At 46.2% G+C, this 15362-nt stretch overlaps 1 protein-coding gene across 1 annotated transcript; it reads right to left on the bottom strand.

The window, feature by feature from the left end:
- Positions 1-1929: 1929 nt before the first annotated feature.
- On the bottom strand, positions 1930-7567 carry barhl2 (BarH-like homeobox 2). The gene is made up of 3 exons (XM_086115625.1): positions 6487-7567; positions 5001-5226; positions 1930-2513 (listed from the first exon to the last, which is right to left on the bottom strand). The coding sequence occupies exons 1-3, from the start codon at positions 7067-7069 to the stop codon at positions 2153-2155; spliced, it is 1170 nt and encodes a 389-aa protein (XP_085971751.1). The 5' UTR covers positions 7070-7567; the 3' UTR covers positions 1930-2152.
- Positions 7568-15362: the final 7795 nt, after the last annotated feature.

The raw sequence follows: 15362 nt of genomic DNA, 5'->3' as shown, positions 1-15362 counted from the left end.
GTTCGGTGATTGGATTAGCGCCTGCTCGTGCTATCACAGCATTTTAATCCAAAATGGCCGATGGCGAAGACGTTGATCTGGTTGCAGGACTACTTTCCACACAATTTTCAAGACGGACCTTCCACGAAAAGCTATATTATGCGAAGAGGTCGCCCAACTCATGCGCTAGCTAGCCCGTCCCAGCAAGGAAAAGGGTTTGTCCGTCATTTTCAGACGAGCAATTATGAACGGTAGCCGTGGCTCACAGCCTCTGAGAAACGCTGCAAATTGTATTGCTGGGAATGCCTGTTGCTTGCAACGGACCGATTTGGGTGTTTGGAGCCACACTGGATTGTTTTACCAAGGCAGCAAGGAAACGTCAGAGCACGGCTGGGCACTTACAAACTACGGTGCGTTTAAAAAACGTTTGGGGACACTCGCGTAGATCTGCAGCTCAGTGAACAGGCACTACATTGGTGAGTAAATGAATTTTATTTTACATTTCTTTTCTTGTCATTTTATTTCGTTCGTATTAAATTAACGGTAACGAAATAAAATGACAAAAATGTATCAAATCTGCTCACCTGCCATTTATAATGGCGCATTGTAGTCAAATTCGTGCACAAAAGTGCGTTCAATCTCAGCTGCGCAACATTTTCAGTTATTTGCTGTTGTATCGCCGATTTTCAAAAAGCAAATGATCTGTTGTTTACTTAATTTTCAAAGAATAGTTTGTTATTGGTTGGTTGGTGTCTTATATGAAACTGCGACATTGTGCAATTTATTGGACAGACTTGTTTAAGATCACACAGCGTAATTTGGGTGGCATTTTATTTAGTATTTTTAAATCATCTTTTCATTTTTGACAATATCTGTAAATTTAGTTTCCTGCTCTTAATTGTGAACGCATACTTGATGGTTTTAAATGCTCCTGAAATTAAGTGCTGCTTGACGAGCCTATTCTATTGTGTATGTATGTGACGTCACTGAAGGCCTAAGGTTGAAATGCACGGCCCGCCACTGAGTTCTTAAAACTAAAACATCAAAGTGGCAAAATGATCACTCATTTATCTACGCTCAAGTAAACATGTTTGTTTTCGTGAATTTGCAAAGTATGTTCCTGTAAAAAAAAAAAAGAAGAAGAAGACTAATACTAAAAAGCGTTACAAATGAGTTGGCAAGTGACCATAGATCTTCCCCATCAAAAAATGTCAAAGGAACTGATGTGCTAAAATGATGAAGCTGACCATTTGTGCACTTAAGTTGAAATATGTTGACTTCTTATCGGGCTGATGGATGGCAATATGCAAATGTTGTCATGATGGGGGAGGGAAAAAAATACCCTCTCAGATGAAAACCTGCAAGTGCACACAAGCTCAAAAACCAACCAAAAAAGATAACGTTGTCAAAATTGAAAAAGTCCAAATGCAAATGACGTCATTGTTACTGTGCAAAAAAAAAAACCATGCGTGAGGCCATATCCGGGACGCATATCCGCTCTACCATACCATTCAAAAAAAAAAAAAAACAATAAAACTTCAAAGGCTTGCTATCATGTAGCATAATCACGTCGGATGCAGTTTAGCACGGGCCTCAAAATGGTCCCTGATGGGAAAGGGGGGGGGGGGGGGGTACAAATGGCTCCCCGTGCAACCCTGCTGTCTTTTGGAGAATTTGTCGCTTTTTTTTTTTTTTTCTTTGTGGTGTGTCGCGCTGAGAGGTGCAGAAATGCACAAATGCGTTCCGGTTGTGTGAGCAGCTGCCAGGCCACATTCCCAATGCCGGCGCGTGCACGCGCAGTCACTGCAACCCCTCGCATCCGTGTTATGTCAGCCACCCCGTTAGCGAGCGAGTTTTCCACTTTTGATTTTTTTTCCCTTTCCAATCTAAAAGGGTTTTTTTTTGGGGGGGGGGTTTTAGTCTCGGGGCCAAAAAAAGGGAGAGTTGTACGTTTGCATGACGTCTTTATTCATTCCGTTCGTCTCCATCTAATAATAAACTTTGAACTGTTTATTTGCTAATGTTAAGTGGGTTTTGTACAAAAAGACAAAGAAAAAACGGACAATCAGACGCGAGCAGTCCACGTGTCCCCGAGTCATTTGTCTCCTTTTCCCCGCGCGTGGATTTGAATGACTTTAGTGTTTTTAGTTAGTTAGTTTGTTTTGCTGCGTCCCTACCGCGCGTGCGACGGGCTCGACAGGGGGTTCAGTGCCGGCTGTCCCCCCGGTCCGAGGCCGTGGATGAGCACGCGGGGCACCAGCGGCCTCTGGATGCCCGCGGCCGCCGCCGCCGCCGCCGCCGCCGCTGCGGCGGCCGCCGGGTGCGTGTGCGGCGGGTGCGGCGCGGAAGGAGTCCGGTACATGCTGCTGTACATGGCGGCCGCCGCCGCCGCCGCCGCCGTGCTGCCGTCCACCGAGCCCAGCAAGCTCGGGTGGTAGAAGTAGGGCGACGGGAACATCCGCTGCAGGGCCGAGTAGTTGCCAGCCTCGGCCAGCAGCTCCAAGCCCACCGCCGTCTGACGCTTCCACTTGGTCCTGTGGGCCCAAACGCAACGTGAGGCCGGGCGCAAATCAACATCATAAATGATAACGATACAACAAATTGAATTTGAAAAAAAAAACACACACGCGCGCTTCGGTACTGGATACGGATTTCGAAATACGGTATGCCATAGGTGTGAAACTCAGGTCCTGGAGGGCCGCTGTCCTGCATGTTTTCCAAGTCTCCCTGTTGCGGCACACCTGATTCAATGTCAGGCTTCCGCAGAGCTTGCTTGATGATCTGATGCAATTTGAATTTTTTTTTTTGTTGTTGTTGTCTTTTAATCTGCGTGATAAATTGGGGGGGGGCGTGCTTACTCAAGAAAAAACATCTTAACATGAGGTGGAGCCAACTTCCGGCAATCCAGTCCACCATGCGATTAGGTCATTTTGACCCCCCCCCCCCAAAAAAAATATTGATGAAATATTTAATTAGTGGCACTTTCATACAAATGAAAAGTTCCCAAATACTTCCTGCATGCGAGCCATATATGGGCATGTACACGGTGCACCGTAAAATGTGATAGTTTATGGATGGAAACAAATATTTTTGTTATGCATAGAAAAATGCAAGATGAATTGTGGGAGGAAAATAGTTGATTTTAACACACACTAGAGAAAAAAAAAGCTTCAAAATCAGCTGGAACCAACTTCCGGCATGCGGGTCAAATGTGGGCAGAAATCCAGTACGCTGTGCAATTCAACATTTTTTTTATTATTTTTTTAAATAATAATATTCATGACGTATTGTCAGTGGTGATGGGCATAAAATGCTTATTGTCGTTTTGGAAAAGTTCCTAAATCACTGGTGGCTAACTTTCGGTGGTCGGGCCATAAATGAGCATGTACACTATCGATTGGGAAATTTACATAAAGATATGGATTTAAAAAAAGTTTTGGTGTCCAGAGTAAAATGTGCGTGGTAGGGATAATTAATTTCATTTCACATGGTAGAGAAGGGGGGGGGGGGGACGTCAAAATTAGGTGTGTCCAAATAAGTGCAAACACATGGCCCATGTGGGATTTGGGCTTTGTGCGGGGAGGGGGAGGGGCGGCGTTTTCTTTTTCAATGTGCATGATGGATTTTTTTTTTTTAATACTGATGTTATTTTCTTTTTAATAAAAGCTAAATCGGTGGAGGTCAACATCTTGAACCCATACATGGGCATGCAACCGATCGACCGTGGGAATGAACTTTTTTTTGACAGGGGCAGGGGGGGCGGGGTCGTTGGTCTTTTTTTTCTGTACGATGAATTGGGGGAGATGCTTTCCATTGTCATTTTCAATGAAAAAATTGTCAATCATCGGTGGCCAACCTGTGTGTGTGCGCGCGCGTGTGTGTGTGTGTGTGTGTGTGTGTGTGTGTAGGGGGGGCGCGTCATATTTAGGCATACATCCTATCCACCTGTATTTTTCTAATGAGCACAATGAATTGAGAAAAAAAAACCTTATTATTTCCACGTCCCCCTCCAAAGAAGCTTCAATCACGGGTGGTCAACTTTTGGATGTGGGCCATATATGGGCAAAATATCCAGTCCAACATGCAAGATCCCCCCCCCCCCCCCAAACCTCGAAATATTTAATGTGGATAATGATTGATCATTTTGGCTATAATCATAGAGATCTTGATGTATTCTGAAAAAAAAAAAAGCTTGTGTGGTCAATTTCCGGTTGCCAGTGGGAAAACCAACCATGCATAAAAACACATTTAGCCTACTTGAGGAAATCATGAAAACGCTCATAATATTAAAAAAAAAAGTCATACAATGGAGCGTAGGATTGAAAAAGAACCCCTTGAACGAAGCTGCGCCTCGGCTGCAATCCAGATTTGCATTTTCAGCCGCATGCGGTGGATCGTTTTGTTCTGCAAATCAACGATTCCGTCTCACAAGAAGCGTTGATGGCCGATTATGAAAATAATAACTTCATCATGTCATCAGAGTAGCAGTAGGAACCACACCTGCCATGTCGACGATTTTGTTGTCTCGAATTTGCACGATACGAGCAAGCCACGTTACCGCCACCGGTTACTTCATTGTGCATTCATCACCGCAATTTGGGGATTCGTGCATGTGGGCACGCCGTAAATTCAAGTGAGAAGAGCGAGAAGGCTATTTCGGGCGTTCTCGTGGAATTAGTCCATCTTTGAAAGCATCTAGGGGGGGGGGGGGATAGCTACGGAATATCTTCCACTCTGCATAACAATAACGGACATTGGAATTAATCGTGTCGTCTTTTTAAAAAAAAGAGCCAGCAACAGCATCGATCCGAATCCGGCGTCAACACAGATTGAATGCTACTTCCCCCACAATCAATCACTGGGCATCATCAATCGAACCGAACTTTCACGTCTTGTCGCCAAAACAAGTTTAGTGCAGAGAAGAAGAAGAAGAAAAATTCAATCCGATTTTTTTTTTTTTTTTTTGGGTGACATACAAGCCCCCCCCCCCCCCCCCCCCCACGCCGCGCGCGTTGGCGTACCGTCTGTTCTGGTACCAGGTCTTGACCTGCGTGTCGGTGAGGTTGAGGGCGGCCGCCAGGTCCATGCGGTCCTGCACGCTCAGGTACTTCTGTCGCTCGAAGCTGCGCTCCAGCTGGTTGAGCTGGTGGTCGGTGAAGGCCGTGCGCGCCTTGCGGGGCTTCTTGGTGCGCGCCGGCGGGCTGTCGCGGCTGCTCGAGATCTCGCGCTCGCCCTCCTCTTTGCTCCCTGCACGCACGCCGACCACAACATTAGCCGGGCAGGCCATGAAAACTTCTGGGGCGGGGTTTCAGCCTCCCAAGACGGGGGGGGGGGGGGGGGGGGTGCAGACCGTGCAGTCGGGATTTCTATCACTCGAAAGGGGCGGTGGGGGGGGGGGGGGGTGGGTGTGGAGCCCTAAAATGGTTTCGTTCTTGAAAATATTGCCCTTTACGTTCAACATAAAGCAGGTTTTCCGAATCTTTTTTTTTCTCGTAAATACATCCTTCTTTGAAAATGTACCAACGCGTTGAACCTTGATAATATTTTCTTCCTGCGAATATTCAATCTTGCTTTTTTTTTTCTTGAAATCTTTATTTTGTTTTTCAAATTACACAAGATGGGTTTTTTTCTTGAATGCAGTTTTTTTTTCTGAAGTGACCGATATATTTCCGTTTCATTGGAGAAATGTAATTTTGGACTTTTCTTCCTTAAAATATAGTTTTCCTTAAATATGAACTGTTTTTAAATTTACAATAAATTTCCTTCCATTCCATTGTTTCTAGTCGTTTACATTTATTTCTTTTCCTTTTAAAACATCAATTTCTTTCTTGTAAAATGAACATTTTTCCTCTCGGAAGGTCGGACTCGTGTGTTTTGTTTTTGTTTTTTTGTCGGGCCGTCCGAAACATGCAAAGAAGCCCTTTTAAATGCAATCTCAAACGTCTTCTGACATTCGTCACAATCCAATTTGTGGTGCGTGCATGTCGATTCTTTTCACTGACGTAACAATTCATTCGTATGACGTTAAAATATTGACGGCAAATAAAAAAAAAGGTGAACTGAGATCAGATCATCGGTCACATTTTTAACTGTTTCATATTCGCGACATTGCGCGCGTGCTTTTGTTGAAACGAAAAGTCCAGTTGCCTGCCTGCCACTTTCTCCGCGACCCCCCCCCCCCAATCAAATCACCTGCGTCAACTTATAAATGAACTTGAGCTGAGGCGCGTGTTGTTGTAAAAATCAATATGTCAATGTATTTGTAGCCCCCACCCCACCCCGCGTTACCCCTCAACACCCTTTTCTCCTCCTGCCTGGAGGAGTAACAATCATCTCTCTAATTGAGCCACCAGGGAGGCTCCGCGCACAGCTTCTTCCTTCTCCCATGCATGCACCAGCAACCCCCCCCCCCCCCCCCCACACACACACACACAGCCACAGCCAGCACCAACACCACCCCCGGCCCTCCTCCCCAGCATCCGCATCCTCCCGTGCGAGCATCCGTACCGTTGCACTTGACGTCGCCGTGCAGCAGCATCTCCTCCCGGCGCTCCATCTTGCCGCCCCGGCCCTCGTCCTGGAGCTCCAGCTTGGGCCGGAAACCGTCCGCGGCCGAGGCGCTCTCGGCGGCCTTACTGGGCGACATGGACACGCTGGTGCTGTAAGGCGCGCAGGCGGCCAGCGGCTTGCCGTCGCCCAGGATGTCCTTGATGAGGAACGACGAGGTGGCGCTCCGCGGGCCGCTGCAACCCGCGCCGGCCGCCGGGAGGAGCAAGTGGTGGTGCGGCGGCGGCGGCGCCGGAGGAGGCTGCGACGGCGGCGACTGCGGCGGCGGCGGCCCGTGGTGCTGGTGCTGGTTGTGATGGTGTTGTTGTTGTTGGTGGTGATGGTGGTGGTGGTGATGGTGGTGGTGGAGGAGGAGGTTGGCGTCGGGGTCCGACGGGTGCTCCGCGGTGACGGAGAGCGGCGACGAGGGCGCCGTGCCGGCCACCGTGTCGGCGTCCGAGCAGGACGGTGGCGGCGACGGCGTGGCCCGGCCGCCCGCCAGGATGGTGTCGATGCCGAAGCTGGAGCCGCTCGATGCCTCCATTTTAGCGGGAGGGGGTCGTCATAACAGCCCGGGCGCGCCTCTCCCCGCACCACCCCGAAAAGTTGTCACGCCGACGCAAAAAATAATGATGATAATTAAAAAAAAAAAAAAAAAAAGGAAAAAAGGGGGAAATAAGTCCACAATCCAGCAGGTGAACTTCCACAGCATCCAGGCGCAGGTCGGCCCCCCCACCCCACACCCAATTCTTCTTCTTCTTTAGCTTTCTTTTTTTTTTCAATTTTTTTTATTTTTTTTTATTGGAAGTTGCGTGAAAGTTGCGCGTCAAAGCGCTGGCGTGCTCCGTCCGGCTGTCGCATCACACTCCGCACTCGCTCGAACCTTTTGCCGCTCATCGCCGCACTCGCGCGCTACAATGACTTCCTCAAGTGACGTCACGGACAAGTGGGGGGGGGGTGCGATTAATATTTTCTCCTTTCTAATAAACACGGCAACACTGCTTGTCTCTTCGTAGCACTCCAAAAAAGAAAGAGCCTCCTCCCCCCCTCCTCTTCCACCTTCTGCTGCTGCTTCTTTTCATCCACCTGCTCCTCCCTCCTCATTGGCTGACGCCCAGAGCCCGCGGGCCAATCAGCACGCAGCTTCTTGAAGCGGATTCTCGATGCCGAGGCTGAGAAATGAAGCTTTTTTTTCCTCCTCTCTGCAGGCCTCAGCGGCGAGCTTTTATTTTCTAAACACTCAAAAAAAATAGGACTTTTTGTCTTTTTTCCCCCTGTCTTAAAACATAAAAAAACAAAACGAGATTTAATTCCAACGTCGTGGTAGGAACACGCCCCCCCCACTTCATTTTTTTCCTTTGAAGAAGTCTCTTTTGTGTGTGCGTGTGTGTGTGCGCGGAGGGGCGAAGGCGTTAATGAAGTTTGTCATTTTTATAATTAGTCGAGTCATTTTGGGCCGCTAATGAGCGCACGAGATCAGCTGACAAGCACTTTGGTTCATTTGCACACAATGTTTTTACAATTTACTATTCATTGGTATCCTGCGGCAATATTCATTTTGAATGACTTTTAGATTCCTTCAGTGTCGGGCTCGACGTCAAATGCAGTTTATTATAAATGAACATCTTGTTTATTTGATGCATGTATCCCAACACTGTAATGGAATTCGTGAAAACGAATACAAACAAATGTGTGTGTTGTTTACGCTTATTTCCCTTAAATCGATGGATTGAGGTTTTCCAAGTCATCCGTTCTAGACAAGATATCGTTTATTAACATTTATCCACATTAAAATGCCGTCCGTCCTGCAGGGTAATCTGTAAAAATGATCGTTTCATACCGAGCAAGGATGCCTTTGTAGTTTTTCAAAAAAACGCATCTCATCGGACAATCCGTCGGTTAAAAATGAACGAAGACTTCAAAAATAAATCAAAGGAACACGCGATTAAAAATGATGAATTAAAAAAAAGAACTACTTAATGAAGAAGGAGGTGTTGTATTATTAAGATGTTAGGGGAAAAAATGAGAACGGAGGGAATGACGAGTCAACCCAAGGTGCTGCGACGCTTTTCGCCACACGGAGGCGACAAAGCGAAGCAAAAAGGCGTTTTTAATTGCAACAAATCTGATGAGTGAAATTACACATTTAAAAAAGCAGCAACACAAAAATGACACTACTATCAGAAAGAAAATTGTAAACGAGTCAAGAAATACATTTACAGATCATCCAACCGTGTGTTTGATGACCATTATGTTGGCAATGATGATGATTTTTTTTCTTTTTTAAATTTATGTGCATGTCGTGGCCCAGCGGCAGCACGTTGCTGCTGCAGCGGAGAAGGCGTAAAAACTGTCACCTCACACCGTTGGCAACCTTCCGAGCGCAGCAGCATCTACGTCATTTAGCCTGTCAATCAAGATTCGGGAGGGTGGGGGCATGAGGGAAGGGGAGGCTCCAGTTTGTTAAATGACAAGAAACCCCCCCCCCCCAAACTGGTTATTATTGCAACATGATCCAAAAGAGGCGTCTAAAGGTCGTTCACAGCAGCAATTGAACAAGACCGAAGTCAATCAGGATTCAATCCGTTTTTTAGAAGAACAAAACATGAATGCAAACATTCTGGGTTTATTTTGCATGCTCGAAGCACGTGATCCCGTCCACTGGTGGGAAACTGGGTCACGGTGGTTAATAAAAGCTTTAATCATTGCAAATAGCAGTTATTGCAAAGACACATTTCAAGCACACTTTAAATTAGTCATAATATTTTAGTTCATTTATTTGGTATGATAGAGTACAAGCCTACCCACGTTTGAGCACGATAAGGACCATCCCTAAATAGTTTGTCGAAAACCATTTTCTTTCTCAAGGTTTCAAGTTCAGCCTTTGGAAAGGGTGCAGGTTTTTCGTTAATCATCTAGTTATTATCATCATAGCGTCTAATAATAATATCTGTTATTCCCAACTCTGATAGCACTGCTTCAAATGGAATGGCTAAGGAATGTTGTGTCTCGTGGGGCTGGACTCGGCTGTAGCACTCAATATGGTAGACTGCACGATTCTGTTGCCCCGTTTGCAGGACCAGGAGGGCATTAGTAGCAACGCTCTATTGGGGTTTTATATCATAGATGGCAGACAGAACTTTTTCTGTGAGTCTTATTTTGTTCTGAGTCGCTCTCTGCCCCAATGTCATATGGTGTTCCACAGGGTTCAATTTCAGGGCCCCTGCTGTTTTTGTTGTATTTGCTGCCCATGAGGTTTTTCTTTCGCTGCTCTGGGGCTGCCATCCGCACTTTACTTTGGAGTCTGCCTTTCTCAAGTGTCGCCAGTTGGTCCATATCGCTGTTACTCGCCTCCAAAGAGGAGCATGCAACTCCAGTTCTGGCCATCCTTCACGGGTTTATTTATTTTCAACTCATTAAATGGTCTTGCCCCAGTTGACCTCTGTGAGCTCCTCCACCCTTACGTACCTGTCAGGGTGCCTCAGGTCTCCAGACCAGAAACACCCTTTGGAATGACCTCCCTCTAAACATTCGGCACGCCCCCGGGATTGGCATTGTAAAAACTTATCTTAAAGCATATTTTTATTCTTTGGCTTTTGACTCACCATGAGACTCAACATTGCTTTACTGCTTTATTGTGTTTACAGTTTTTATGTTATTCATGTCATACTTTTTATGTAATATTTTTACTTGATGTACAGCACTTCGTATGCGGCTGTAGCTGCATTTGAAGTGCTCTATAAATAAAGTAAAGTTGAGGGTTGATATCGATGGTACCGCTCAGTGACATGTCTGAAGAGGATGTTTTGCAGTCGCGTATATTTTGTGTATTATTTCTAACCGCTAATGAATCGTGTCACTCACCGGTATGTGACATTCGCGAGTGACGTGAGGCGCAGGCGAGTTGAGTTTCAAACATGATGAAGGCGGAAGTGACGTTCCCAACGTGGCAAATAATTCCGACATGACGAGCGCATTGATCGGCGCGTGCTCCCAATGTGGTCCTGACAAGCTGACTGTGTGCGCGCGTGTGTCTGAAGGGGGGGTGGTGGGGGCGAGCGGGGGGGTTACAATCCCATCATTACCAAAGCTGTCAATCAAGCGCGGCTCGCCGCCTTGCGCCAGCAGCTTTCCCGACTGATTGATCCGTGCTGATGGCATTGCACAAATAATTACCGCCACGCTCCTGACGCGGGCGTTCACGCTTCGCCAAGGTAATCGGAAAAGGGGCGACCGAAGGGAGCGGCGAGGGTGCCATTTCGTATTACCCCGAAAGGGCTGACCGTGGGGCCATGCGTCACTTCCTGTCATACAGCAAGCTATTAACTTTAAAACAAAGATGATTGATATTTATGGCAACGTTGTAAGTTGGCACAATAAAGCAAGCGAATGGTTTCCTCCGAGACAATTTGGTGAGTTGTTGTAACTTGTATCTTTCAGTTGGGGGAACAATACAAGGGACAATTGGTTCTGTAAACTCGTATTTCTTTGTTGTGAAACGCAGAGAAGCCAAGCTCAAGCTTCAAATATTTTTGAATTGGTCAACTTTTACCATTAAATTTTATTTATTTTTTGTCATGAGAAAAATCTGCTGGTGATACAGCACATTCGGAAAGTCACTTCTTCCACGCAACGTATCGGCAAAAAAAAAAAAAAAACAATACTTAAAAAGACACATGTAGACTGATAATGTAAAGAAAATAACATTCACATATTCTTTTTCCTCTGTGAAGAATGGCTAACCTAAGGAGGTGTGACCATCTCCATGTATATCTTTGTCTGTGTTGCACTGCCCCCCGAAGTCAAGTGTGAGCGCACCCAAAATAGTCAGATAAGAGCTTTGGCGTGGCAAGACTTTGGTCCACATTGCGCACCTCTACTTCTCCGTTAATGACCCCCATCGACAAGCCAGGCAACGCTGCTTCCCCCCCCCCCCCCCCCCCCCCCCCACCCGCAAGCCGATGCACAACACAAGGTGAACTCCGGCGCTTGCGAGGAAGCGAGCGATGATTAAATGATCAAACGGCCGACGTGTCACCGCCAGGCGCTCGTCTTCGCCACGAGTGGGTGAGGAGAGAAGAAGAAGGGGGTGGGGGGGGGTTCAAGCGCACGAGTAATTACAGCCGCCATGTCAGCTTGACATTAATGCAGCCAGCAGAGAGCGCCTAATTGGCCTCGGAGGAGCCCAGAGTGAACCAGAAAATATATTAACATTTTAAAAAAGCATATTTTGCCTAATCCGCTCACTTTCCAACAATATTTGAAGACCCCCAAAAACGCCCCCGGGCGGGAGAATTCAAATGAGCGATTTTGTTTTTGAAGGAAACGGCCAATGAGACAGAAAAGAGACTAAAAGGGGGCTGCGTGGTGAAGGAGGTAGGGGGGGGGGGGATCATTAGAGAGGCTGACAGGCTGGCTGGCTGCTGACTGGCTGCCCTGTCACCGCGCACCACCACATGAAAAGAGCCATAAACGTGCAGCCACAAGTCAAAGCCTATTATCTGCACGTTCAAATGATGCAAAGGCTGAGGGAGGGGGTGGGTTGTAGTGTGGGGGGGGGGCAGGCCCGTGTATGCTGTAGGGGAGAAATTGGCCAGATGGAAGATCTTGTAACCACTTAGCAAACGCACAACAAACGTCTGCCCCGCCCCCTCCCACCCCCAGCCCCCCATTCCCAAAATCATAACGAAATTAATAAGAATGCGTTGTCATGTGTGTTCTGTAAGTGCTTACCCAAAATGCGCACGCAACTCAATCCGCTGTTGTGCGTCACAGACACTTGAATTACTTTCCAGAGTCACAAAAATGCCAATGGAGCAGTTTTTGACACCAGTTTTGTCTTGAATTGTCAAATGTCTCACTTGGAGCTAAACGGCAGGCAATGATTTTGTCATGGAATTTAGTCACTTTTATTTATTTTGTCAAGTGTTTGCACAAAAAAAAATCCGAATCCAGATACATTTTTTCAGTAGATATATAGTCTAATTCTTCTTCTTATTATTATTATGAAAACCTGATGTGTTTGAGAAAAACAGGCAGATTCAGAATCATCTCAAAAAAATCCTCAGGAAAAGTTTATTTGCATCTCTGATGAAAGAAATGAGTAAAACGTTGATGATTTGGGAATTTCTCTATTGTGAGACAACTAAGTTTTTTGATGTTATCTTTTCTTCTGACCAGTCTCATTAAATCAAGCAGCGCCTTGCAAAATGCGATTGGAAATTGTCACAAGTCCAATTTTTTTTTCCTCTCTCAAAATCTTTTCAATTCTAATGGTATTTTGACTGACCTTTCACGACCCACAAAATATTGTGGTCTGTGACAATATCAGGACCAAATCGACCCAAAGGAAGTGTTGCCGTTCTCATTTCACCAGTAAACCTTGGAAGAGAAACTGGACTACGATTGGCCGGTGTTAAAATGCAGAGATGGCAAAGATCACGTTTTTGTTCTCACTTCTCACCGCCATCTTCTCAATCCTTTCTGTGTCTTTCCACGCCGGAGGTGCTCCCCCCGCCCCTCCACTCCCTTCTCGCCGTCTCGTGTCCGCCGGCCTCTCCCCCCCCCCCCCCCATCTCAAGTTCTGTTTTCTAAAAAGGGCAAAAAGCTCTCCCGGCCGAGCCGTTTTGGCACCGGCGGGGGTCTCTGCTGCCCTCGTCAGCGCGGAACGCCGCTAACGCTTCGTGACTGCGCTCGTCTCTTGTCGCATCACCGGAGCACGTGCCCAAAGCCATACCCGGATAACATCTTGAAACCATTTGCTGTACTTAGAAACGTGGGTGTTTTGGAAATTTTATCCCTTGAACTCACTCAGCAACAAGAAGTTTGGTCGGCATGTTTGTCATGAGTAGACCCACAAAAACGTCTGAGGAAAAAGAGCCAGACATTAAGCTGACATTTTGGTTCGAAGCTGACAGGGTCATTTTGTCCACCTTTTGAAATTTTGTCTGAAAAACCTCGACATGTAAATGATACTAAATTTGAACAGATTGTTCATTTCAGTCGTTTCAATGGGGGTGAGGCACAGTAGCAAAGTTTACTGACATGAGTAGTAGCTTCGGAAGTTTTTCAAAATTCAGCCCTGGGAGCCGGTTTCACTCAGCAACATGAAATTTGGTCGGTGTTTCTATGATGAGAAGACCCACAAAAAAGTCTCGTGTGGCCATACTGCTACTTTTGTTTGAAGTGACGGTATTTGTCATTTAGCCCGTTTCCAGGTGACCTGAAAGAGATTTTCTGTGATCGCAACCAAATTTTCTCCTCATGAAACAATTTCAAAGTCACAAAAAAAAAAATTCCACAACAGAACACAAAACCTTCACCACCTCACTTGGAGCTAAACGCCAGGCAATGATTTTCCATCTCGACTTAGAGATAGGGACACCGTAAAAAAAAAAAAAAAATTGTCGACCGTTTCTCCGCCTCTAAACGCCATCCATTTTGTTTTTGCGGAGAATAAACGAGGTGACCCTGCCGGCAAACAGCTTTGGCCTTCGACTCGAAATCCCCGCCCGACCGGGAGCGCATCATCATCCGCCGATATCCCCGCTTCCCACATATAGCAAACACGGCCCCCCGCCCGGGAATCCCGTCTGGGAACCATTTCTCTTCCTCCGTTTCAAGGACTGTAAACAACGGCGGCCAAGGAGATTCTCCTCGGCTCAATTACGCCGCTGCCCCGCGGCCTCCCGTGGCCTTGAGAGATGGCGTCTATAATTAGACGAGGCCAGACGTTATTGATGACCCCTCCCTGGCGTTAGCATTAGCATTTGCATCAGGGGGGGCCCGGGCGGACGGCTTCCGGACCCTCGCGGCGTGACGGGCGGACGCCGGGCTGTTGGGCCCGCTCATCAATACAAGCGGCTCTTTTGTCGGTAATTTGCAATAAGTGTCGGCGCCGCATCTTTAGGGACGTGGAAATCATTAGCGGCTGAGGCCCCGCTCGGCCCCTAATTGGAAGCGTTGGGCCTTATCAGACCGAGTTTTTCCGAGACCTTTGACAGGCACCGATTGCAAAATCATTGCGGGCTTGTCAATTTAAGAGGCCGTTAAAGGGCTTATTTTAATTTTAATTGGAACTTCCTGCTTCATGCGCCAGATTAGGAATGAGCTGTGGGGCGGGTCAAATTGACAGCTAGTCTGACCGAGTCCGCTCGGCCTCCTCGGGACTTCATCATCAACATCGGCTTGTGAGTGGAAAATGTCCCAATTAAGTGTCGCTGCTTAAGTTGCTTGTCGAGCTTGTGCACGCGGAAGGACGTCGATCACCTGCGCTAAAGCGAGCGGCTTTCGTTTTTGTTTTTTTTGTTTTTTTCCTTCCAAATGCCGTGACCGTGAATGCAGCGTTGCCGGATTTAATGAGGACAGACAGGCTGAGAGATGCTGGGATTCTCTTCATTTTAAATGTTTACAAAATGCGAAACTAAATTCAAGAGAAAGATGACAAACAAAGTTCATTGAAACATAAAAAGTTTGAAACAAATTTACAAAAATCAAGATAAAAAATTTTTTTATATTCCCCCTAAATTGGAATACGGATTTACAAACTGAAAAAGAAATTCAAAAAAATTCACCAAATAGAAGAAAATTACAAATACTAATTATTTACAAAATATTACATATGTTTCCAAATAAAATTACACAAGTTTAAGGAAACTTACAAAGATGGAAACAATTTAAATCAAAATGAGAACCACACTTTGAAAGTGAAAACAAAATTGCATAATTTCAAAAACCTTTTTGTTTAAAAATGATTTTAAACATTTAATGTGTTTTTTAAATAAATGAAAATAACTGCAAACAAATAGAACCTTGTAAAATATTTAATTGAGAAATGT

Source organism: Hippocampus guttulatus, chromosome 7 (genome assembly GCF_054856545.1).
Source record: "Hippocampus guttulatus isolate MCC_2025c chromosome 7, RoL_Hgut_1.0, whole genome shotgun sequence".
Classification (NCBI taxonomy): domain Eukaryota; kingdom Metazoa; phylum Chordata; class Actinopteri; order Syngnathiformes; family Syngnathidae; genus Hippocampus; species Hippocampus guttulatus.
Note: the sequence above shows the minus strand (reverse complement) of the source record. Positions and strands in the feature narration are given on the sequence as shown.